The sequence below is a fragment of the Sebastes fasciatus genome, chromosome 13, assembly GCF_043250625.1.
Source record: "Sebastes fasciatus isolate fSebFas1 chromosome 13, fSebFas1.pri, whole genome shotgun sequence".
NCBI classification, from domain to species: Eukaryota; Metazoa; Chordata; class Actinopteri; order Perciformes; family Sebastidae; genus Sebastes; species Sebastes fasciatus.
Window position 1 is genome coordinate 9,894,447 of NC_133807.1, and position 26,032 is coordinate 9,920,478.

Sequence of the window (26,032 nt, forward strand, 5' to 3'; positions counted from 1 at the left end):
TGTAATCAAAGAAAGGTAAATAATGAAAATGAAATAAAGGAAATTGCATGTTTATTTCACACATACGCTGCATAACTTCTGCTCCGTCCTCCCGCCGGATGTTTGAATGAGCGGATACTTTTGCTCATTGGATGAAAAAAATCACCAGGGGCGTGGGGAAAAAAGGGAGGGGAAAGGGGGACCGCCTATAATGACGTCGATGTATCTCATTGGCTCAGGGGAGGGGCGGGGTTAGGGGCGGGTGGGCGTGGTTTCCGGTATGACGTGGCAGCCTGTGATTGGACGCGGATTAGTCACACCTGTCAAAATGAGTTTGACATGAAGTGTACCCCTATTCTCTCTTATGTATCCTAAATCAGTGGCTCCCAACCTGGGGGTCAGCGCCTAATGCATTCTGAGGGCCCCCAGAGGATTAAAGGTTAATCTAAAAAAAAAATATTTTTTTGCCTTTTTCTTATTAAAAATGGCAAGCAAAATACATCTGCAAAAATATTCAGGGGAGAAAAATATATATATATCTTTATTTGAACTGTAATCAATGTTTGGCTACCTTTTCACCAGCTTTGACGTTAAAGGCACTCTATAAGATATCCAGAGCATAGCAGCAAACAACTATTGTCTATGTAAAGATATAGAGTAGCAAAGCTCTGTCAGCTCTGTTGTTGTTGTTTTCACTGTTAGCATTGTAAGCTGCAAGCCACAGGCTTAGCCGTCACCATGTTGAGAGTCGTGTGGAGGCAATAGAAATGCTCCCAATATTGCATTTAGCATCTTTAATGATATCAAGCGTTCATACAAAATAATATGCACACAGATATACAGTATGAGACAAATATAGGCCTGTCATTTATTTAATTTTTTTTCCTCAATCAGGCTGTTGATCGTACTCTTGATCGTATCCTTCCAGGTCGTTGTAAATGACATCTGCGTGGTGTTCCTGACAGGCCTGCACCACCTGTAGGACGGCTGCAAGGCGCCGGTCCAGAGCAGAAAGGTGTGGTTCAGAGAGGAGGGGGGCCACGCCTGCCAGAGGATCCTGGACCAGCGACTCCCGCATGACATCACTCAGACGGAATCCGGGGAGGGACAAAAGACGCAAGCGGAGGAGGGTGGAGCGACAGATCCTACAAAGGTGGGTGGAGAGCAAGATTAAAAGAAATATTGACACCCACATAAGCCAGAATTTTACCCTCTCTGGGTCCTTTAATTGTATATGTCAACATCTTCTGAATTAAATGTATTCTGTACTACATCTTGCAACTTTATCCACTACTTTCTGACTATTTATTTCACCCATCATCTCTCATTGTTAAGTGTGCTGGTCACTCATTGACAGACATGTTTTTGTTTTGTTTTACCTGCAACATTGTTGTAAAGGAGCTAGAATAGATGGCTCATCCCGAGAGTGACGCCCGAACCTGGAAAACATTATCAACAACATTTCAGTCAGGAGAAAGTATAAATATAATGTTACTTTACTTATTTGGCTGTCAGATATAAGTTATACTATAGCCTGTGTTTGTTGTTGTCATCAGATGTTCGTGGTACTCACGCCCGTCCGTTATCCAGATGCAGCAGAAAAGTCTTGTTGCCAAACTTCTCAAACGTCTCATAGTGATGTCTGTCCATGTTGCCTTCAAATGAAAAACATTAACGTTAATCTAAATTATGTCAGAGACATTTTTGTAGACACATAAAGTTAATAATGGCATATATTGATAGAAATTCACGATAACATCCTGAATGCATTAACATGGGAGATAATACTCTTGTTTACTAATTTATTTACCCATTTTGCATGTTTTTTACTACCTCCTTTCCTTTGCTTTAGTGTGTTATAGAGTTTTTTGTGCATGTACGAACAAAGTCTGCAAAGTTATAGAGCACAAAGTCCACGGCAAACTCTCCCCCACAGAAACGCTGCTCCTGAACTGCCTGAAACGTCTTGATTGAAGACCCGCCTTTTCTTCCATAACGTGGTGATGTCACCAAGTAACACATTTGCATAATACCTGCCTAACGGCTACTTTGGCACGCCCTCAAACAAAGCTAGTTAGAGCGGAGCTGGAGCGGAGTCCGAAGAGTTTGGTTTGGTTGACCAATCACAACAGAGTGGGCCAGCTGACCAATCAGATCAGACGGAGCTTTTCAGGAGCTAAAAACAGAGCCTTTCAAAGACAAAGGGTGAATAAGTAAAGCGTTTTTTTGAACATTAAGCATGTAAAAAATGTTCAAGTAGAAACCCAAAATACAAGTAGGCCTATGCACCTGAAAATGAGCATAATAGGTCCTCTTTAAAGGAGGACAAAGAGGTCAGTGACCCCCCCACTACACTGCCTGTAAGCCCCCGTATGTTGCAAACCAACTGACTCCCGGGTCAAGTTTAAACTGTAGAGACTGACTCATGAGGAAGTCCAGTACAGCCATGTCTATGAGGTCCACCAGTCTGGTGCCGTGGTCGTAAGGAGGCGTCTGTTTCACTGTGTCGCAGTAGGCCAGCTCCTTCTCCCACCTGGGAACAACAGTACAAATTAAAGTAGAAGAAAATAGATACTGTTTGAATGTAAGGATGTTTTTTTTTGTCCATTTTGTTACTGTTTAACAGGATTGTTTGCCTTGGTGGCTAATGTTAACTATCCAGACTTTCTCTCAATGGAATTTATTTAACCTTTCTGACTTAAGTTAATCTGAGACTTTTTGATGTAGGTTAATTGAGTTTATTAGGGTGAAGATACTGAGTATCTATTGAGGCAATATACAGCATGCTTCAGTGTCTTTTGGTCCGACTGACAATGAGGTGCTAATTCAAATAAGCTCAGGTTGGTTACAGAGCCGCAGCCTGAGATAAGGAAAAAGATTATCAAAATAAGACAAAATACCTATAAATGCCACAATAACAGCATCATTTGTTGCCAAATCAATCAAATCAAATCCTGCACATCAGTTTGAGCACCTCGGACAGATCCTGCAGCCCTGCCTGCCTGTCTGGGGGGTCCCAGGATCAGGACCTCGGAGAGAGAATATGACAAACTTTGTGCATAACGTTCTTAAAATAATCCACTTGAGCTGAGCAGAAAGGCAGGATGACACTACAGACTGTTGGCTGATCTATTGGTAGTCAGTTCAGTAACGTTCTTAGTTCATCAATGCTTTGTTGTGATTCACAGGCCTTCAAACACACAGGAAAAATGTGTCCACAATTTTTTTAAATGTTGTCGTTTGTCCTCCAACAGGGTTTCACTCCACAGGGTGTGTAAAAAAAAGTACTGATGTTACTCTTATTGTTTGTAATGATTACAATATAATGAGTTATAGTTCTGATTTTTATATTGATTAAAATAACAGTGTCTTAGTGTATTTTAGGCACATATTTAATGTTGTATTGCAGTTCTTCATTTAGACCACTGGAGGGCAGTGAAGACTCACGATTCTACACATACTCAGCTCAACTGTAAACTCCAGCAACAAGGTAGAAACATTACAATCTGTAACGTTTAATACAGATTGAGGTGTTTCCAATATTCTGCCCAACACCAAGTCTATAAATACAGGTGGATAAAATAAAGATGGTGATTATTGCAGGGGGTGTTTTCTTTTCAAATCCGTGGGTAACCTCTGGGTCTAAGAAGTGAAGCTAATGCGGAAGTGCCTTAAACTTGCATTCTTTCTAATAGCCAGCAGGGGGCAGGTGTTTTTGTCTTAGAACTCTAACCCTTTCACCGTGTGTTTTCTGGTCATGAAAGTTAATTGTAACATTTTTGGTCGCCTAAAAATGCCTTATTCAGCGGTTGGTTGTACTTCACCCTCTCGTATCACCTCTGGTTGCAAAAACCCAAGATGGCGACAGCCAGCCAGAAACAAAGCAGGCGAAAATGCCAAACTCGAGGCTTCAAAACGGCAGTCCATAAAAACCAATGGGTGACGTCACTGTGACTATACGTCCACTTCTTATATACAGTCTATAGTTCAGATCAATCTATCAATTTATAATACATATTCTGTAAACATTAGTGATGAGATTAATTTCAATATTGAATCCTTTAAACAACAGTGTACCCACTTTGCTAGCTTGCTGCGGCTATAGGAGCGTCTCCATGGTGACCTCCAGGACCTGCGGGGAGCTAGGGTGAGGTCAGGCAGCATGGCGGCCAGGGAGACCTCCAGCGCATGTGGCTGACCGCACACCGGGTGCTCTGATGAGCAGTAGTACTCACACTGGCCATAGAAACACACGTTCCCCGCTATAGAGCCAGAGAGACGAAAGTGGGAGTTTAGTGGTCGGACTATGTGATAATGTTTGGTGTTACAAAGTAGTGCAGGTGAAGGTTTGTGCAGTCATGGATACATACTGACCTAAATGCATGCACACACATACCAGGGGAAGTGAAGAAGGTCCGAGACAGCCTGTGGTCAGTGGTAATCTCTCTGATCTCTGAGGTGACATTGATGAGTCGACCGACTACTGGAGGGATCCTGTTAAAGCCCAACAATCTGAAAAAGAAAGAAAACTATAGGGTGAAGACAGAGAGCATCAGCAAAAAATAAAGGAGCTGAAAGAAAGAATGAGAAAAAAAAACAAAAGTAGAAGAGTAAAACACTATTATTCTTTTCTATTTACTTGTATATCCCTACAAGCTGTACAGCAGCTTCATGAAAGAGTAATTCCAGTGTTTGGCCAGTGAGCCTGGTGGTTACAGAATGCTCCGTCCACCCAGCAGGACGCCTGCTTCCTGCTGACATAGAGGCTCTGTACCTGTCAAGGTGAAAGGCTGCAATCTCTGCATTGTGTCTTTCAAAGTCGGAGAAGTAGAAGAGGTTTACATCCGTCTCTGCGTCTCTGGATTGTCTATGTGACAAAAAAACACACAAAAAACAGAAATGTACATGCTTTCATCACCACACGTCTTGATTATTGGAATTCACTTTACGTTGGTGTTAGGTATGCTTCTTTGTCTCGCCTGCAGCTCGTTCAGAACACGGCAGCTCGTCTTTTAACTGGTACACGTAAATGTTAGCACATCTCCCCGATTCTGGCTTCACTTCACCGGCTCCCTGTGTGTTTTAGGATTGATTTTAAGATTTTATTATTAACATATAAATCATTAAATGGGCAAGCTCCGACCTATCTCTCTGATCTTTTAAAACCACATCTTTTATCAAGGACACTCAGATTCTCTGACCAGTTGCTTCTGACTGTCCCGAGTCTAGGTTGAAGCTCAGGGGTGACCGAGCCTTTGCAGTTGCAGCTCCAAAGCTCTGGAACGCTCTGCCCCCACATGTTGGGCTGTCCCCCACACTGCCTGTTTTTAAATCAAACCTCAAAACGCACTTTTATTCCTTGGCTTTTGGCTCGGCATGAGAGTTGACTATTTTAATCCTTTTTCCTTTCCTATTGGTCTTAACTCTTTTATTATTTTAATGTCCTGTTGGTTTTAAGTTGGTCTTAGTGTTTTATTTTGTTGTTTTTATGTATAATTGTACAGCACTTTGGTCAGCTTTTGTTGTTTTTAAATGTGCTTTATAAATAAATTTGGATTGGATTGGATTGGATTGACCTCCAGTTGCAATTCAGTGTAGCGGAGTTAATGATTACACTTGCCATTACTAACTCTGTCTTAATATGTTTATATGTATGTACACTGAATGAATGTATTATATGTCATCTGTTTCAATATTGTGTTATTTACTTTATTATTTAATTATTATTCATTTTATATATTATTTACTTTATTATTTAATTATTATTATTCATTTTATATATTATTTACTCTGATATCTGATTATAATGGAGGTTGCCATGGAGACCGTTGTGTGTACGTAGCATTAGCGCCCTCTACTGCGCCCCTGCAGACTTGACAGGTGCACCCCGCATCTCGTCAACAGTCTGCATGTGCCGTCTCCGTGGTAGGTTGACTTTGAATTAGCTCCGTAAATATAAAGAGCATAAGCCTTGTTTTTATGGGTAAAATTGTGTTTCTGTAAATTGTATGTCGAGCTAAGCTTACAAAGTACTAGAGAAAATGCTGAATGTTGATATTAGTTGCCTCTTTGATTGTACTTTGTTGAACACGCCACGTTGTCGGTGACTTTGCTAGCTTAGTTAAAGCTAGCTGGCTAATCAACAGCAACTTCAACTGATATCATTTTGTTTTAGCATCTTTGAGAAGCTTTGCCGCTGTGAGACTGACTGTGGGAGATCTAACATCATCTCTGTATTATCAGGTACATGTTGTATATTTTTATATTTGTATTAATGTTAGCTTGTATGTAAATAACTTGTGAACAGTCTGCATGTGCCGTCTCCGTGCATCTTTGAGAAGCTTTGCCGCTGTGAGACTGACTGTGGGAGATCTAACATCATCTCTGTATTATCAGAATAAACGGCGAGTTGGAGCCAAACGTGACGGTGTGTGGACATCATTAATAACACAACGCAAAGAGAGAGTACACAACTGCTACATCAGCAGTCTTCATAACTGAACCGGAGCATGAAGTCATTTCTATTTTCAGTCAGTCAGTATCAGGACAGGTCAGTGGCATCTTACTTCATGGGTTTCAGCAGAGCTTGTCCGTAGTTTGGGAACGACAGGAGCAGTTTGAGCTGGGTACCTCCTTTCTTCTGAGCTGAAAGATATGAAGTGAATATTGAGAGCATGTTAAAGGGATAGTTCAGGTGTTTTGAAGTGGGGTTGTATGAGGTACTTATCCATAGTTAAGTGTATTACTTGCAGTAGATTACAGTGGGCACGCCCCCCAGTTTGAAGACACAGACAGGAGTACCAGCACAGGAGGAAAGCGATGTGCTGCTGTGGACGGGGCCGGCAGCAAAACGTATTTTAGCCACCCTAAAAGAAAGACTATCCTAAAAAATCTCAATATCAGTTTAAGTGTATGCGATATTTTAAATATTTTCACCGCTTTACCTTACCATCAGACAGCCCTTTCCGATGCAGAACTGAAGCCGTTGTATCCGTCTATGCTCTCACCAAAGCCACCAGGCTCCATTGAAAAAAACTGTAATTTTACCCCGCAGAACACGGGAGTTGCTGGACTACCGCTGCCTTCTGTGAGGTAAAATTACTGTTATTTTCAATGGAATCTGGTTGCTGTGGCGAGAGAATAGATAACAGCTTCAGTTCCCCGTTGAAAACATACACTGTATAGCTGTCTCACGGCAAGGTAAAGTGGTGAAAATATTCCGAAAAATAAGTTTTGCTGCCGGCCCCGTCCACAACAGTACATTGGTTTGGTTCCGTGCTGTAACTCCTGTCTGCTTCTCCAAACTGGGGGCGTGCCGACCGTCATCTACTGTAAGTAATACACCGATTATGGATAAGTACCTCGACAGCCCCACTTCAAAACACCCAAATTATCCCTTTAAAACTGCAATAAACATAAACTTGCATATTCTATTTTTTGAAAAAGATGTGTAAGGGTTATATGAGGACAGTACTTGGTATGTGTTCAATGCAGTGCAGTTCACCTGTTTCTCCACATGGTGGCCTATTACATAGTTAAACCACCAACTGCCATTAATCCCTCCATGTGATACATTACTGCAGTAAAACCTGTATAAAATACTTAATGAAATTGATTTAATCAGTTTTATGCAGCATTTATTAGCAGTTTTATGCTCCTATAATGCATCTTTAAAGTAAGACAAAATGCATGAATTGTCATCTTGAAGGTCTCTTGTGAATGTTTGGTAGCAGTTTTACCATATATCTGTAAATTGGACATTGAGGCACATTTGGAGTGGAGTATTTTATCCAAAAAAAAGCATGAGCCACCTCAACCTCACTTCAGACCAGGCAATGTGAATGAGTCAAAACAAACCATGTGTTCTTTCAAGTAAATATTAAAGGGATAGTTTGAGTGTTTTGAAGTGGGGTTGTATGAGGTACTTATCTATAGTCAGTGTATTACCTACAGTAGATGACTGCAGCAAAACATATTTTTGTCACCTAAAAGAAAAACCCAACAAAACAAATCTATATCACTTTAAGTGTATGCTACATTTAGAATATGTTTGCCGGTTTAACTTGCCGTGAGACAGCTACAGTCTTCGTTTCCGACAGGGAACTGAAGCTGTCGTATCCATCTACGCTCTCGCCAAAGCAACCAGACTCTATTGAAAAAAACCAGTAATTTTACGGTAGTTGCTGGTCTACCGCGGCCTCGATCGGTTAGTTTGTTTGTGTTATTGTGTGACTTTGGTCAATTCAGAATCACCAAAGTCATACAATAACATAAAAAAAATAACCGATCAGGGCTGCGGTAGATCAGCAACCCCCGCATTCGGCGAGGTAAAATTCAAGTTTTTTTCAATGGAGTCTGGTGGCTTTGAAGAGAGCTTAGATGGTTACAATGGCTTCAGTTCCCTGTCGGAAAGGGCTGTCTGACGGCATGGTAAAGCAGTGAAAATATTCTAAATATAGCCTACACTTAAACTGATAGATTGTTTTAGGTGAGCCTTTCTTTTAGGCGTCTTACTGTTGGCCCCGTCCACAGCAGTACAACGCTTTGCTTCCATGCGGTAACTCCTGTCTGTTTCTCCAAAGTGGAGACGTGCCGACCGTCATCTACTGTAGGTAATACACTGACTATAGATAAATACCTCATACAACCCCACTTCAAAAAACACCTGAACTATCCCATTAAGGTCCCAGACACTCAGAGGAAGAGACTGCATTCGTTGTTGTATGCCATGCTTGTAGGAGCAAATCCTGTAAATAATTCAAAAGCTATAAATCATACGCTCTCATATTTATTTATAATACCTGTTTAGAAGTCTGATTAAAAGAAAATGAATCTCCTAAAAGGTATGTACGTTGTGGTGAGTGTTAAACATGAAAGAAAAGGGATGAAGCAGTCACAACAAATCAGCCTGTAGCTGAGATTAGTGCTTAATCTGCACCGTAGAACACAAATCTCAATGCATTATTCATTGTGTGGCGTGCAGAAGACGGGAACGGGGTGTCTGAGATGAGTAAAACCAAAATGAGCATGTGTTGATGCAAGTGAAGTTGTGTGTGTGTGGGTGAGTGGGTGTTGAGATAATGTAAATTTGTGGGAGGATTATATTTATCAAAAAAACTTGTGCAGATTTAAGATGATCTGTTTTTTAGTAAACATCAATCGCTTTCTTTTTTAACCTTCACTTTGTATTTTGCATGTGGGGGCGTTGGTGTTCTAAGTTTAAATTCTAAAAGTCCTGGTTTAGTCCAATAGAGTATGATGCAGTGTACTACACCAACAGCACAAACCACAGCCTCTTAAACTCCGTTTAATCTGCACACGGCCTCAACAAAAACATAACAACATTTATAAATTTAGTTTTTTTTGGGATTGCAATATATCGTACGAGTGTTCATGTTATTGTCTCACCATCCGATTAATGTATTATAGATATTCACATTGCACACAGGATTTCACACAACTTTATGGCCTACAATACATGCCCCTTCTATGTTTGCTTTCCCACCTTCTTCAAACTTTCACTTTGTGACCCACTTTGTGTGTGCCGAATCCTCCTGGGTTCACTCTTTTATTTCTGTAAATGCGCCTGAAAAGTATTTTCATGCGTCAATGTGAGCCTAAGTTATGTGCACCTGAGGATCTATCATCTCACATTGTGTAACTCTGTGTGAATGTGTGTTTCTAAAAATGTAATCGTCGCTGTTCTAAATCTGAACTTTGGCACAGTTTACTGTATTCACTGAGAGAAAAAACTTTAGTGAACGCCTAGTTGCCTCTGGCTTGCCCACAGACTGGTTTGTTTGTATAAAGGGAATAGAGTTAAAATAAGAAAGAAGCCTGGTGTGGGATTTTGTAAATGTGTCAAGAGGAATCTGTATGCTGGTGTGGGATTTTGTAAATGTGTCAAGAGGAATCTGTATGATCATACTGAACTAAACTAAAGCACACAATTCAGGGTAAAGATTAAGGTCCGTTTCTAAATTCATTTTGAATGTGAGCTATGCTGAGCTCTGAAGTGAAGTACTTTGTTTTATCTATGTAGCCTTGAACCCAACTAGACAACATAATGTATAAAACTATGATAAATAGCGGCACTGAAAATGAAAAACGCAAGATTTCATCTAATTTAACTGTCATGCATATTAAAATCTAGTTAGAACTAATAACTGGCTCCTCAGTTAGCCCTGTTCCAGTAAAATCCTTCATCATAAATATGGTGCCGAATATACATCCAGATCTTTAATATGTTAATGGATAAATTAAGGCGGCAGTAGGCAGAATGTTTTTGGCATCATTGAGCAAAAATTCCATTATAACCTTTCAGCATGTTGTAATTCAAGTGTTCTGATAGAAAACTAGACTTCTGCACCTCCTCATGGCTCTGTTTTCAGGCTTGAAAAAAATCCCTTGACGGAAGACTTTGGCCAATCACAGGCCATTTCAGAGAGAGAGAGAGAGAGAGAGAGAGAGAGAGAGTTCCTATTGGCTGTTCATTCAAAGGAGGCAGCTGTCAATCACTCGCGAACTCTGATCAAACCGGTCAAACTAGGCAGCGCTGATCTAATATGAATCAATATTCTGTTACTGTAATGCCTATTTCTCGCCTCAAATGTTTTCAGAAACATCTTGTAGTGTACTGTTTAGCTGTAAAATGAGAAAGTTTGCTCCGGCTGGTGTGCAGTGTTTGGTATTTCTTCAACTGATCTCAACATGGCTGCCGAGTCACAAATTTTCTCATTTTATCACTTACAAAAAAAAAGTTTATTCAAATGTACTATTAGTATTCTTTTAAACTTAAAGTAAGAGAGCATGCTTTCAGTTTACTTTTTATGTACTTATCAGAGATGTAGTTTAAAAATTATACTTAAGTATCTTTAGCTTATACCGACAAGTATACAGAAAAGTCCAAGTATACTTGGCTTATGCTGAAAAGTATAAGTACTATAAGTTCATTTAAAGGAAATGTACAAGTACACTTGCAGTAAAAACTATTAAACTAGTAGTTTACTGAGAGTATACTTTAAAGCGTACTTTCATAAACTAAAAAGTGGGCTACAAGTATATAACTACTAACAGTATACGTAGTTCATTTGTAGTATAGTTCACATCATAGTTGCAGTACAAAATATATACTTAAAAGTATACTTTTCTAAACGGGTGGGCCAATTTAGTCCCAAGAAGTGTTGAAGTAGTACACTTACAAGTATACTACTAGCACATTGATATTAGTATACTTATAACATAAAGTATATTTGGGATTATACTTGGAACTATATGTTGCAACCGAGAAATATTTTATAATTTACATTTTATTGACCTGAAATAGATTTAAGTTCTCTAAGAGAAATATATTCTAATCTCAATGTATTTCGATTTTTGCAAATATTATGTATATTATTGGATTTATGTTATTACCGAGAGGTCATAGTTCAGAGTGATGTGATGTCATCAGTCAACGCAGTAGAGATGGGTTGAGAGTCACATTGAGTGAACGTGCATGTTTACTGATGTGTGCGAGCGTTCTGATTGCTTCGTGTAAAGACAACTTCAATGCAGAACTGGGAAGAATAAAGTTGCCGAAAGGAAGATGGAGTCATGTCTGTTTAAGGGTGCAACATATACTTTAGTTTACATCATAAAATAAACTTTTTTTTTAAGGGACAGCTAAACAGTACACTACAAGATGTTTCTGAAAACATTTGAGGTGAGAAATAGGCATTACAGTAACAGAATATTGACTCATATTTGATCAGCGCTGCCTAGTTTGATCATTTGATCGGAGTTTGCGAGTGATTGACAGCTGCTCAGAGACGGCAAGGCTCCAGCTCGGCTCTGATTGGTTGTTTTCCTCCTGTCTGTGAAATCTTGCAGATGCCATTAGGAGCACCGGAGGAGACAGAGGCACATGATTTTTTTTCAGATTGCCTGTCTCATGCACTACTGTCAGGATATAGTGACTGTTTTATAAAAATAACTTTTTTTTAAAATCATATTTACTCCAATTCTACCCACTGCAGCTTTAAGTGCTTTCACATGAGTGGGTTGTGCAGGTTTTTGGAAGACCTTGAATATTATTTAAAGAATCATGTCTGCAGTATGTTGTGTGCCAGTGTGTCTGGCAATAGAAAGATTAAAGGGACAGTATCAAAGTGACTGGTAATCCACTGTGCACTCTCCTCTAACATCTCTCCTTTGTTTCTGGAGGCTCTCCCTGGTTCAGTCTTTTCCTCCATCTGTCCTCTAACCTGTTAGCCCCGCCCCCCTCGTTTGCTCACCAGCACCGAGGACACGCTGCGTTGCCAAATAGTGAGTCAACTGGGCCAGATTGGGATCCTTCCTGTTGTACAGCTCCCAGCGAGAGATGCCCAGGTGGAACCGTAGCCAGGGAGGGTGGGTCTCCGTGTTGCTCGTCCAACTGACTTTGTCGTAGCCTTCCTCCTCCTCACTGGCACTCGGCCTTCGGCAGAGGAAGAGGAGGTGGTAAATAGGCGGAATTGTTCAATGAAGGTCATAATCAAGCTGAGTTCAGAGAGTTTGTTTTTCCTCTGAGATATTAAACAAACTGTAGGGTTGAAATGTGTTCTATACAAAGCAAAACACTTTAGCAACTAAAGCAACACATTACGTCATTTTGCAAAGCAACAACAGCCTTAAGGCTAAAAGATGATAAAAGGAAATATCTTCAAGTTATTTTTCCGGTACATTTTTCATGAAACTGTTGGATAACAGTAATATATAGTAACATACAGTCCATTCTGAAACCAGCCATGTTAGACACTCTTTGAGGCTAAATTGAAGGTATATCTAAGAAGTGGACGTAGTCACCGTGAAGTCACCCATTGGTTTGTAGACTATGGTTTTGAAGCCTCGAGTACGGCATTTTGACCGTAGCCATGTTGGTTTTTTGCCATGTTGTTTTTTTGCAATCAGAGGAGACACGAGAGGATGGAGCTAAGTACAACCGAACACTGAATAAGATATTTTTAGGTGACCAAAAGGTTATAATCAACTTTCATGAACTGAAAACAAACTGTGAAAGGATTAAAGTTGTAAGACAAAAACATGGACAACTTCCAGACCGGACAACGCCGTGGTAGCGACCTGTCAATCACAAAGTAGCCACGCCCTAAAGCATACCAGGCTTTATGGTCTATTCGACTCTAAATGGGACCATAGTTTACTAAATGAACATCATGCTGTATTGAAGAAGACTTGAAACTAGTGATTGAGACCATAAACTCATGTTTACAATGTTTACTGAGGTAATAAATCAAGTGAGAAGTAGGCTCATTTTCTCATAGACTTCTATACAAACAGACTTCTTTTAGGAACCAGAGGAGTCGCCCCCTGCTGGCTATTAGAAAGAATACAGGTTTAAGGCACTTCTGCATTGGCTTCACTTTCCGATATTCATTCAGAAACCTAGACGAGAGCTAATAAAGATTCAGAGCATGTTTTTTCCAGAGGATTTGTTGTTCATATTTGACACATTGATTCATCTATTTTCTCCATATATTTCACTTACCATTGACTGTCATCATCAATGGTGTCTTCCCTCTCTTCTTCCTCACTTTCACTATCCCTTGCATGTTCATTTGCCTTCACCCTCAGCAGCCAATCATCATCTTGCAGCTCTTGTCGTGGCAGGTTGTACAGCGGGTGCTTAAACAGCTCCTCCAGCTTAGAATGACCCTTAACCTTTTGAATCACTTTTCCACCTCCTATCAGTGTCTTTTCCCTCTCAGTGGCATCACTGAATGAGTCTCTCTCTTTATGGTTGGCATGCAGCTTGTGATGCTCTTCATTCTGGGGGATCGTTGGCAGCTTATGTGAGGAGGAGGAGGCAGCTGAAGAAGAGGAGGAGTGGGAGATGGACTGACGGTGCTGAGTGTCTGTTCTTGGAATAGAGGAGGAGGAAGAAGAGGTGGGAAGGACACAGGCTGTCTGGAGGACAGAGAGACAAAAAAACGCCAGAAGGAGGTGGAGAGCGAGGGACAGACACGCCAGAGTCAGATAGATGGAGCGGGTGGATCGACCCAGGTTCTGTCTCATGCTGGAGGAAAGAGAGGCAACAACAGAAAGAGAGAGAGAGAGAGATATTTAAAATCCTAACAGACCAAGGAGCCCTGCCAACCCTTCAAATGTGATCATGACGAAACATTTTCTCATCATTGCATTCCTACACACATATAGGAGTGGACAAAACAAGAAAAACACCACTTTGAAGTAACTGAATTGCTCACAAAGGCAGCTGTGATAAAGGAACAGTGTGTAACATTTAGGGGGATCTATTAGCAGAAATGGAATATCATATTAAGGATGTTGTCTTTAGTGTATAATCACCTGAATCTAAGAGTTGTTGTGTTTTCGTTACCTTAGAATGAGCCCTTCATATCTACATATGGAGCGGGTCCTCTTCACGGAGCCGGCCGCCATGTTTCTACAGTAGTCCAGAAGGGACAAACGAAACACGGCTCTAGATAGGGCCATTCACGTTTTCATGTTTTCGCATCGGCCACGGACCTACATGCTTGGCAAATGGTAGAAGTTTTAGCTGGTTGCAATCTGCAACCTCACCGTTAGATGCCACCAGATCCTACACTGCACCTTTAAGTGTAAATTCTCATTAGCGATATGTCACCTTTAAAAGAGGCCTTGCATACACCAGGTACGGTGTAGTTTAAGGCACAATATTTGATAAGAGGACTACAGCCCTGCTAGCAACTCTGTGAGGCTGAACTTAGGCACAGTCAAGTCAAGTCAAGTCAATTCACAGCAATGCTTTGAGGTAAATGTTAACAGCAGCATGCTAACATTGGTTCAAGTCCCCACACAGACCAAGTACGAAGTGTGGATGCCGGTTCAAGTCCCGGCACGGACCAAGTACGGAGTCGTGGACGCTGGTTCAAGTCCCCGCACAGACCAATACAGAGTGTGGACGCTGGTTCAAGTCCCCGCACAGACCAATACAGAGTGTGGACGCTGGTTCAAGTCCCCACACAGACCAAGTAAGAAGTGTGGATGCCGGTTCAAGTCCCGGCATGGACCAAGTACGGAGTGTGGACGCCGGTTCAAGTCCCCGCACAGACCAAGTAGGAAGTGTGGAAGCTGGTTCAAGTCCCCGCACAGACCAAGTACGGAGGACTGCCGAGGTGCCCTTGGGCAAAGGGCACTTGATACTAGGATGGGTTAAATGCAGAGATTACATTTCACTGTGTGCTGTGCTGTGTACAATGCAATATGTGACAATGAAATCTGATTTACATTACATTTAAAAGTTAAGGGATCACCACACTTACATTTCTTCCAGAGGAAGCCATCAATGTCAGAAGGCTAGCAAATCTCATGGCAAACCATTAACATCATGGTAGTGCTAGAGGATCACCAAAGTCAGTAAGAGTCATCCTCTGGGGACCATGAAGCTCAGTAAAAAATATTCATGTCAATTTCATCCAGTAGTTGCTGAGATAGGCTATTTCAGTGTGGACCAAAGTGGTGGAGACATTGCCATCCATAGATCTACTGCTAGCATGGCTAAAACCAACAAAATGACTACTTCAAAACAACCACAGAATACACATCCATAACCTTTGTGACACAGTCTACAAATTTGCTGTCTTTGTTGAACATCTGTGGAAAAAATTAATTAATATGGGGCATAGTGCTGTAAATAGCTTACGGAATGAAAAATGATGATCCCAAATGGTGCAGCGAACCATCACTGGCTGTTGTCAGTGCTTAAACATTTTAGTATGCGAGCCACGTTAGCAGGTGGTGCTGTGTGCACGGTTGTTTACCAGTTAAACACACTAGCACCGTTCACAAAACCCAATTTTGCAAATGTTCTGGTGCACAAACTACCACAATAACATCCCTCTTTCAGAGCAATCCAGCAGCAGTTAAACACCTGCTTTGTCCTCCACAGTTTAAACATATAGGCTGATTGAAACTTTATTGGACGTTTAGGAACACAAGTGCTAATTACATTTCTGCATCCTTTATTCTTCAGTAAACTGGAGGCTCTGCAGCTGTTATAAGGGCAAACAGTTGCCCTTCACTTCATCATTTTTACTTTATACATATTTAGTAGGCTATTATTCTCTGCAAAACTAAGGCAAAACCCAAGGCAAACACAAAAGCAAACATATAGAAGAGTAAACACTCCTTCAGACAGACAGGTGGATGGACAGAGAGACAGGCATTCATACATACATTCACACTGCATGGATTATTAAAAAAAACTGTCAGATAACCATTTACAACAAATCCTCAAAGAAAGAAAAAAAAGCTCATCAAGAAAATCGATACATTATTGAACAACTCACTGCTCCCATATTCCCTGTGTGCACCATCAGGCTGGAGGAATTACTTACATCTCTTTCCCTTCAAAACCTTTTTTCTTCTCCTGTCTCTCTGTATTCCGCTCCCCTTCCTCTGTTAATGAGGTAGATATTCACAGTTCGGTGACATTTCTATCCCTTTTTTGTCCTGTTTTTTCCCCCAGGAAGACTGTTTGTTTGTTATCATGCGGTCACTGCAATCCAAACAGTAAGAGGACTGTTGCGGTTGCGGTGACCTGTGTCTACGTGACCCACAGTTAAGAGGTAGGGAATCACAATATAGTGCCAAATGGTTGGTAGGGTCAATGGAGTAGCACTGAAATCTATCTCTAAAGCAACATATTGACATTTCCTGGCAATGTTCTTCTTTGTTATCTTGCAGAGAATTAAATAAGAGTTGATACCACTGGCAGTCAAATCAAAATAAATGCTATATGCTGCTTGTATGTGATTTCACTTGGTACAAACTGCTACAATTATGTAACAACAAAAGGAGCTAATTTAGGCAATTCATCTGGTGTGACTACAAGGTTAGCACAAAGGCCTAACCACCTTGGAAAAATGTGTGAAGCATAGACTGTATATAAGAAGTGGTCGTAGCCACCGCGATGTCACCCATTGGTTAGTGGAGTGCCGTTTTGAAGCCTCGACTTCGGCATTTTCGCCATCGCCACCTTGGTTTTTGGCCGTCGCCATCTTGGTTTTTTGGCACCAGAAGTGACACGAGAGGTTGGAGCGAAGTACAACCGAACGCTGATTAAGACATTTTTAGGCTACCAAAATAATAATTAACTTTCATGAACTGAAAACACACTGTGAAAGAGTTAAAGTTGTAAAACAAAAACACGGACAACTCTGAGACTGGACAACGGCGTGATAGCGACCTGTCAATCCCAAGGTAGCCACGCCCTAAAGCATACCCTGCTTTATGGTCTATTTGACTCTAAATGGGACCATAATTCACTAAATGAACATCATGCTGTATTGAAAAATACTTGAAACTAGTGATTGAGACCATAAACTCATGTTTACAATGTTTCCTGAGGTAATAAATGAAGTGAGAAGTAGCGTCATTTTCTCATAGACTTCTATACAAACAGACTTGTTTTTGCAACCAGAGGAGTCGCTCCCTGCTGGCTGTTAGAAAGAATGCAAGTTCAAGGCACTTCTGCATTGGCTTCACTTTTCCCCGAAGGTTGCCCACTAGCGAGGACACTCCCAGGTCAGAATAAAGGGTGCTTTTCCTGTTCATTCTGCCAACATTGCGTGAATGCAGCAATAGTCCAGCACATAACCCCTCATTTATTCACAATGTGCCAATTTTATTTACATTTGTGACATGTTAATCAGGGATTTTTAGATGTGCTTGTTACCTTTGGATGGAGCCAGGATGTTTTTAGACTTTATGCTAAGCTAAGCTAAGCTAACTGGTTGCTCATAGTAGCTTCATGTTTACAGTATAGACACAAGGGTGATGTCTTTTATAAATCCCAGTAAGGAAACAAATGAGCATATTTCCCAAAATGTCGAACTATTCCTTTAACCCCATATTGTCCAAATTTGGTTCTTCTTTAGTCTCGTGTTGTGAGGCCTTCCTTGTGTCTAGAGTTTTTCTCTCCTCTTAATGATTTCTCTCTCTGGTTTTAACTTTTGAAAGGATACTCGGTGTGGTCTGTGTTCATTTTATGAGTTCATGGCATCTCTTTTTAATTAAGCACAATGGTTTGCTTTAATAGGCTTCTCAATGAAATTGTAGATGTCAAAAGCAGTGAGCTGGATCTTCTGTTACAAACTGTGGTGCACACAGGGAAACATGCAGGGTAATGGATTCATATTCTAAAGGAGCCCAGATTAAATCAAATATTCATCTCTTTAACACAGTCTCTCTTTGAACCTGTCCCCTCTTCTTTTCCTCCGTCGCCCCTTTTATCATAAACCATCCATTACGTCTCCTGCTATGACTTTAAATCCTTCTCTCTGACTTTCAGTATTTTCTGTCCTCCGAGGGTTGAAAAATCGTTTTCTCGCATACTGCTAATTAGCCGACTATATGTTTCTGTTAATTAGCTAACTTCGCTCTGAGAGAGAGAATGCATTATGTATGTTGCAGCATGTCCCAGTGGAGCCGATGTTTTTCAAAACTGGGGCAATATACTGTGGTATTATATGTAGCCTCGGAGAGTGTTTCATTACATGTAAACAACAGTTAAATGTCACAAATGAGATTGCAATATAAACACACACACACACACACACACACACAGAGAGAGAGAGAGGTAATCAAATCATAAAAATAATAAATTAAATCAAATTATTAATTAATTAGGAAAAATGTAAATGCATGACAGCATCAATTTATCTTAATTATTCATCATGATGATAATGCCCTTGCAGTTTTAAATTTGAATAATGCAAATGGAACTAATGGTTTAGGGCTGTTATGATTCATTAAACTCAGGGTCTGATGTGTCACTCACAGCGGTGTCATGATTCAATACATTTTCATACAGCAAATTTGAGGAGTGCCTGAGTATGTATTTGGATGTATTGTAGTGTTTGGAGCAGTTTTGCATATTGTGTACTATTGCATAATATTAGGGAGTGCTATACAATAGTACAACAAGTCTCTACAGCCACGCTACTAGCTCTGCAAGGCTGTACTTTGAGCTAAAAGCCGTAGGCTACTGTACTAAAAAAATAATTTACAGTAAGCTTAAAGGTGCTAAATTCGGAATTTAAAGCATTATCTATTGCCTCCACACAGCTCTCACAGCCCGTTCTTATTCCCAGGGCGTCAAATACTGACGCTTTGTCACAGCCGTCGGCATCCAACACACAAGGCACATTTAGCATCTTAGTGGAGGTGGATGGGTCCAACAAACGCAAGTCTTCAGGAGACTGCTATTCATGTCCCGTGCATCACGTTATAATCAGCTGTTCGTTCATGTCCCGTGTTCACAATGATCAATGTAATTTTCGCTGTACAAACATGGTCATTTTAAGCCCAATTGTGTTGTTTTTCTACTACCTCACTATAGTGGTTTTATTGCCTGAACAACATTAAGCATGTCTTTGATGCGACTGAAAAAAAGAGTGACGCCGAGGGGTCTGACAAAGCATCAGTATATGATGAGTTGGGATGACGTGTTGGCTCTCAACATGGTGAGCCGTCGCATGGATATATAAAGAGAACTGGATACAGCGTTGTACGCGGGCTCCCATTCATTCCTATGAGTTATATTACCTACAAAAAAGTATTCTCTGATTTACAGATGTTTCTTTCCCAATGTAAGTCTATGGGAAGAACTATTTTTGGGCCCAATGACATCACGTGATGGACACGGAAAGTTGTAATTCCACCGTTCGGCCACTAGGAACATTTGATTCAAAGCCCGCTGCACTTCCTTGGGGCTTGAGCCGGCGGCTCGCAGCTAACAGCGCTAACAGCGCTAACAGTTAAAACAGCGGCAACACTGCCGACAGTGCTAACAGCGGCAACAGTGTAAACAACAGCAACAGTGCTGACAGAGCTAACAGTGTTTACCTGTGGGGGAACCGGAGAGTGGGCGATACGCTTTCAGTAGTCCATGAGCGCAGTGCAGAGCGGCGGCCGTAAACTAGCCAGTGGGGAACTGCAGCCGGCCCGGCTATGTAAACAAAGCACAGAGAAACTCGGATTACAACACACACAGAGAACTTTAAAGCAGCAGGGGTTCTCAAACTTTTTGGGGCCAGGGACCTCTTACAGGTGAGAAAATGTTCCAAGGACCCCCTGAGATTAAGGTTAGCACAGATAAGCATATTCTTACTACCATTTGTACTTTTGCCATTGGAACTATTTGTATAGTGTATGATGTTGGCCTTACTCAAATGCTTCTCCATGCTCACCAGCTAGCTAGCTGGCTGATAAGCTAAGCTAAGCAGCAGCAGGAACGGATCGTTGCGCCCTGAATGAAGTGACGTGACTGATTCATGATAGATTGACATGACGTGTCACAATCATATCACAGTTTCTATTGGCTCAAAGCTAAGTGGGTGGGAGTAATGGACACAATATGCTTGTTTTATTGGTGCAAATTGTCCACATCTGTAGATATGTACTTTATAATGATAAAGCACAATTATTGTAGTTTATAGCAAATTATTTCATGGACCCCCTGGCAGAGTGCCATGGACCTCTGGGGGTCCCCGGACCCCACTTTGAGAATCACTGCTTTAAACGACAAAATATATAGTTTCATCATATTTCAACAGAAATAATTTCCTAAAACAACCGGGAACTGTAGTTTTAGACAAAGTTACACAAATTGGAGTAAATAGAGTGTTTGTTGGGGACTATTTTCAGCCGTGGATTGATATGCCTTAGTGAGTATCTACGGGAGCAGGGCTGTGACAGGATTCACTGAAAATGATGGTAATGGAGGGGATATGTCACAGTCACCGTTTGATTTTAAACACATTAGGATGGTGAGCAGTGCCAGCAAAGAGCATTTAAGAGACCTCAACTAAGTGAAGGGCTTCAGCAGTTGGTGAATAAATGGAGGAGAGGGCTGTAATACTGAGTAAAGGACATACTGTTACACGGGGCACAGGCATAATGAAAGCATCAGTGCAAGACATATGATTAACTGTAGTGTAGCGTTATGTAATACCTTATGATTTGCCGCCTTTTTACATTTTTCTTCCTCCAGAGGGAGATCCGAGGTCACTTCTGGGTCAGCCGCTGAACAGCAGCAACCAAAAAGAAAGATCAATGAAGGCACACTCCTGTTAGTGAATCTGCTCAGATCTTATTACAAGGAATAAAACACAAGATATTTAAAATTTGTGTTGCTTTCAATATCTCTACAGTCTCTCTCCAATCTTTATTGCCTTTCTCCCATTCACACACACTCAAACACTCACATTGAAACAGCGAAAACATCCTTCAAAGCTTTGAAGCCCCGTTTTTCCCTCACAGCAGTCGCAGCTTAATGTAGGTTGCTTGGAAACAACCCAGAATTTTGGCACCTAATTGGAGCGTGCGTGTGCTTTATCCAGCAGGCAGGCGGGCGGGCGGGCAGACGGCGACTCTGATGTGCAAACTTAGGATAATAAGACAAAGTGAATTTCAGATCACATCTGGCACATCGGAGGGCCGATCGGATCATGTGGACGGTGTGACCGATGAAAGCCTGGGAGACATAATGTGTGTGTGTGAATGCATTATGCTTGTTTAGAGCGAGTGTTCTATCCTGAACATGCAGTTTGTGTGTTTGTAGCTGGTTGTAAAAACTGCTTAAATGGCCTCATGAGCACCCAAGGGTCCAAGAGTTTTGCTAATTTTAAGGTGCATGCTTGTATTTTGGGTTTCTACTAGAACATGTTTACATACAAAGCGTCTTGAGATAACTTCTGTTGTGATTTGACGCTATACAAAAATAAATTGATTTGATTTGATTTGATTTGATACATACATACATTTACAATGTTAAAAAAACAGTTAATCTTTTTCATACCGCATAAAGCTCAGTCTGCTCTGATTGGTCCGCTGGCCCACTCTGTTGTGATTGGTCAACCGAACCAAACTCTTCGGACTCTGCTCCAGCTCCGCTCTAACTAGCTTTGTTTGAGGGCGTGCCAAACTAGCCGCTAAACAAGTATTATGCAAATGTGTTACTTGGTGACATCACCACGTTACGGAAGAAAAGGCGGGACTTCAAGCAAGGCGTTTCCGGCAGTTCAGGAGCAGTATTTCTGTGGGGGAGAGGAACTCCCTTTGGCGTGGGCTTTGGGCTTTGTAACTTTGCAGACCTTTTACATGAACCAAAAACTATATTACACACTAAAGGAAAAGGGAAAAAGCACAAAAGCATAAAAAGTCCTCTTTAAAACAAGTATGTTGGGGCTCTTGGTGGTGTGTGCGAGTGTGGAATACAGAGAGAGCAAAGGTTTTAATCGTGTGTCAGCTGATGTTTGAAATGCCGGAGGGGATGTATCTCTGTAGTTTTTTCCCTTTGTGTTTAACCTACAGTATGTATGTGCGTGTGTGTGTGTGTGTGCGTGTGTGTGTGTGTGGCGTTTCATCATGTGTTGCCTGGTGTTTGATGTGATCGAGGGGCTCCTTGGTCTTTCACTCATCCTCCTACTCCTTCTCCTCCTCTGTCACAGCTTATCTCTCTATTCCTTTCTCTCACCTGCCTTCACCTCCTCGCTCGTTTTCCCGCCTACTCCCTCTCCTCTTCCTCCCCCACAACCTCTCTCTCCCTCTCTCTCTCTGAAGGCCCGAAGTCTTTGAAAGCATTGACTCCTGTGGCTCTGGCTGCTGCTGTTGCTGCTACACTACCAGCTTGGATGGGCATGCATATTTCATCTGGGGAGAGAGAAAGGGAGGAGAAAAAGGGGGAGGCTGGGATTGAAAGAGGTGGGAGACAAAAGAGAGAGGAGAGAGGGAGAGACAGGAGTGATGGAGCAGAACAGGTGAGAGCAATAAATAAAGACAAACAGGAACAAATGCAAATGGAAAAGAGAAGGAAACGAGAAAAAACGGGAGGAGAGGCAAGATAGATGTGAGACCATGAGGAGGGAACTCGCGTGGAATACTAACTAGAGTTGGAGCAACAATGTGTAGGGAGACACATTTACTCCTCTGTGAACACAAACAGTATAACTCATACAAGTAGAAAATCATATAAAGCCTCTGCAATCCAGGCTTCTTGCACTCCCAACAGAGTAATTCTGATCTTCCTCATCGTCTACATTTCTTCACTCCATCCATCTTTCATAACCTCTCTCGCACTCTCGTCGTCCATTTCAAGGTGACAGCTTGTGGGGTAATTTAATCCCGCGTCGCTACACATGGGACAATCTGTCATCGGCTGTAGATCGGTGTTGTATAATATATGTGTGTGAGGCAATAGGAAAGAAAGAAAGGCAAATAGAAAGAAATGAAACAGCACAACCACAGCATTCCTTTAGACTAAGACATAACACATGAATTATGTTATAAAACTAGCGCTGTCAATCGCATGATTATCCATAGTTAATCGTGATTATTTGCAAAATAAAAGCAAATTTTTTATCTGTTCAAAATAAGAGATTTGTCAAGTATTTAATGATCTTATCAACATGGGAATGGGCAAATATGCTTGTTTAATGCAAATGTATGCATATATTTAGTATTGGAAATTAATTAACAGTAAACAATGACAAATATTGTCCATAAACCCTCGCAGGTACTGCATTTAGCAGAAAAAATATGCGGTGTGTCAGTGTGCTGACTTGACTATGACTTACCCCAAACTGCATGTGATTATCATAAAGTGGGCATGTCTGTAAAGGGGAGACTCGTGGGTACCCATAGAACCCATTTTCATTCACATATCTTGAGGTCAAAGGTCAAGGGACCCCTTTGAAAACGGCAGTTTTTTCCCTGCCAAAATTTAGCCTAAGTTATTATTTATCCTCATTCGCGACAAGCTAGTGTGACATGGGTGGTACCAGTTGATTCCTTAGGTTTTCTAGTTTCATATGATGCCAGTATCTTCACTAGCTTTAACACTGAGGCCGCTACAGCAAAGAAAACGCAAGATGTGTTAATGAAATTAGTGGCGTTAAAACAAATTTGCATTAACTTTGACAGCCCTAAAAATATATCATTTTAATTCTAGATTAGGTTCTGTGAATATATTTCTTCTGTAACCTGTGTGCAAATGTGATTCCAGATGCTATACATAGTAATGTAGGATGGTTGTGTAATGAGAGCCAAGCGGTGCTCTACACAAATATGGTGAATAAACTAACTAGCAGTTATGCTGAATAATGATAATATAGCTGGAGGTAGGTTGTTTAGCTCACTGCTCCACACAAATGTTGCAAATTCATATCAGTGTGTCCTCTGTACAAATATATTAGAGCTCTGACTTATTGGGATGTTGCACTAACAAACAGGACGCTAACTAAGCCTCAGGGGAGAGTGGGGTAAGATGAGCCACCCTGTTTCTCGGCAACTGTGCACATTTGTTGTCATGTGACCATATAGTCAGGAAGCACCCATCATTTCTATCTGGTTATGATAGAGAGAAGCATATGGGACCAGTATTTATTTACACAAAAAGCATTTGTCAAAGTAAATTTTTTATAAGCAGACAAATGTCTAGGGCAAAGTCAAAAAAACAAAAAAAGCTATATTTACCACAGAGAGTGTACAAGGGGAAACGGCTTGAACACAACGACAAACTGGCACAGACAAAGGGAGGACACAGACTAAATACACAATGAGTGGAGGGTGATAACGAGGACAGTTGACAACGGGACTAATGACAGACAGGTGGAAACAATCAGGGCGGGGCAGACAATCACATGACGGCAGGAAGTGAAGTACCTGAAATGAGACACAAATGTGAGTATACCAAAATATAACAGGAAATAACTGAAAAAAGACTCAAACCTTAGAGAGCAGAACATGACAGGTATAAGCTCAACTGTATAGTCTTCAGGCAGCTACTTATGGGGGGGGGGTGTATATTCACTGAAAAAACGGTCTGCACACTGTAGCTCCTTTCCAGTTCAATTTATTGGTACATCTTAGTGACGTTTCGAGCACAAGCTTTTCTTTAGACTTAATAAATCTACACAGAGATGCCATCTTAATAGATAAACGCTCTGGTCACATAAGTCACATGATACCGCCAGTGACCCAAGTATCCCACATATAATCAAACATAATGTTACATGTATATTTAGAAAAACACAAATATATACAAAAATTCATATACAAACATTTATCAATTAATAATATAGGTAATTATAATATAGGGTCTTTATTCACTGGAAACCAGTGGGTCCAGAAAGTCCCTGTTATGCAGTTGCCCCGCAGAATGTCTCAGACGTGATCCCGAGCATATAGCTCTACCCGCTTTGAGATCAAGCTGCAACAAACTCACTTTTAGAGATTGGGAGAAAGCTCCAGTAACCAAATGGACACCTGAAACCAAACTGCACAATGGACTAACACAGTTTGGATAAAAAAAAAAGACCAGAATATTCTTCTCACTCATATATGCATACCCAAATTAGTATTTAAACAAGTAGGGCAGAGTCTGCAAACCCCAATTGTCACAGGAGGTAGCAACAACACAGACCAAACCAGGTCAAGTTACCACAAAGCTCAGACTTCATCTTACCAAAATGGTTCATTTTGATCCCGGACGAGCCCCTTATTTGTCACAACCCAGCTCAAGGCTGGACAAAGGAGGGGACACTGCACAAGTTACAACTAAAAAGGTTATTTTACATACCTAAAAGGGAATTTGTGTAAAGCTAAACTAAAACCAAGCCAGGGGAGAGAGGAAGACTGACTGACTGCCAACAGTTTATATAGTCTTGCAGCCAGACCAGGTGAGCTGAATCTCCCTGAAGACCTGACTCCGCCCACCAGGCTCCTGCTCAGAGAGGGCTGTCACTCAGACCTCCATCCATCATTCCTCCACCCAACACAATGGAGAGTCAGGAGGTTGCTGGCTCGTTTCAGTGGTGTCTGGCTGAGCTCAGTTACATCAAGATCAATGAATCAAAGCCGGGGGAGTTTTAATAACAAACAGTCTTTTTCTCCAAATAAAACTGAACTCGCAGGAGAAAAATTTGCTTCGGCGGCCGGCAGCGCTGTGAAGTATTAAATTGCTTCTGAAAAGTTATATTTATTGAATTTCTTTTATTGTAATACTATGGTTTTT

General features: G+C 41.1%; 1 protein-coding gene across 3 annotated transcripts; it reads right to left on the reverse strand.

Moving 5' to 3' along the window:
* Nucleotides 1-817: 817 nt before the first annotated feature.
* Nucleotides 818-25,619, reverse strand: LOC141780197 (extracellular serine/threonine protein kinase FAM20C-like). 3 transcript variants are annotated; one of them, XM_074655332.1, is made up of 15 exons: nt 25,484-25,619; nt 24,493-24,681; nt 21,225-21,403; nt 20,972-21,042; nt 19,864-19,966; nt 13,505-14,032; nt 12,255-12,436; nt 6,546-6,624; nt 4,754-4,846; nt 4,376-4,491; nt 4,061-4,241; nt 2,403-2,512; nt 1,553-1,634; nt 1,359-1,418; nt 818-1,124 (listed from the first exon to the last, which is right to left on the reverse strand). In XM_074655332.1, exons 6-15 carry the CDS (start codon nt 14,029-14,031, stop codon nt 866-868), a joined length of 1,689 nt encoding a protein of 562 aa, XP_074511433.1. In that variant the 5' UTR covers nt 14,032; nt 19,864-19,966; nt 20,972-21,042; nt 21,225-21,403; nt 24,493-24,681; nt 25,484-25,619; the 3' UTR covers nt 818-865. The 3 variants fall into 3 exon arrangements, with proteins under 3 accessions (XP_074511433.1, XP_074511434.1, XP_074511432.1); XM_074655333.1 differs by lacking the exons at nt 19,864-19,966; nt 20,972-21,042; nt 21,225-21,403; nt 24,493-24,681; nt 25,484-25,619 and adding an exon at nt 16,305-16,545; XM_074655331.1 differs by lacking the exons at nt 19,864-19,966; nt 20,972-21,042; nt 21,225-21,403; nt 24,493-24,681; nt 25,484-25,619 and adding an exon at nt 16,353-16,544.
* Between the last annotated feature and the right edge of the window lie 413 nt (nt 25,620-26,032).

Bases quoted from the DNA above. Each gene is read 5' to 3' on its own strand.
- LOC141780197 (XM_074655332.1), bottom strand. From the start codon at position 14,031: ATGAGACAGAACCTGGGTCGATCCACCCGCTCCATCTATCTGACTCTG. The intron at 6,625-12,254 runs GTGAGCAAACGA...CATATCTTTCAG, and splicing joins GCAGCGTGTCCTCGGTGCTG to CTCAGAAGAAAGGAGGTACC. The intron at 4,492-4,753 runs GTACAGAGCCTC...TTTCTTTTTCAG, and splicing joins GCAGCCTTTCACCTTGACAG to ATTGTTGGGCTTTAACAGGA.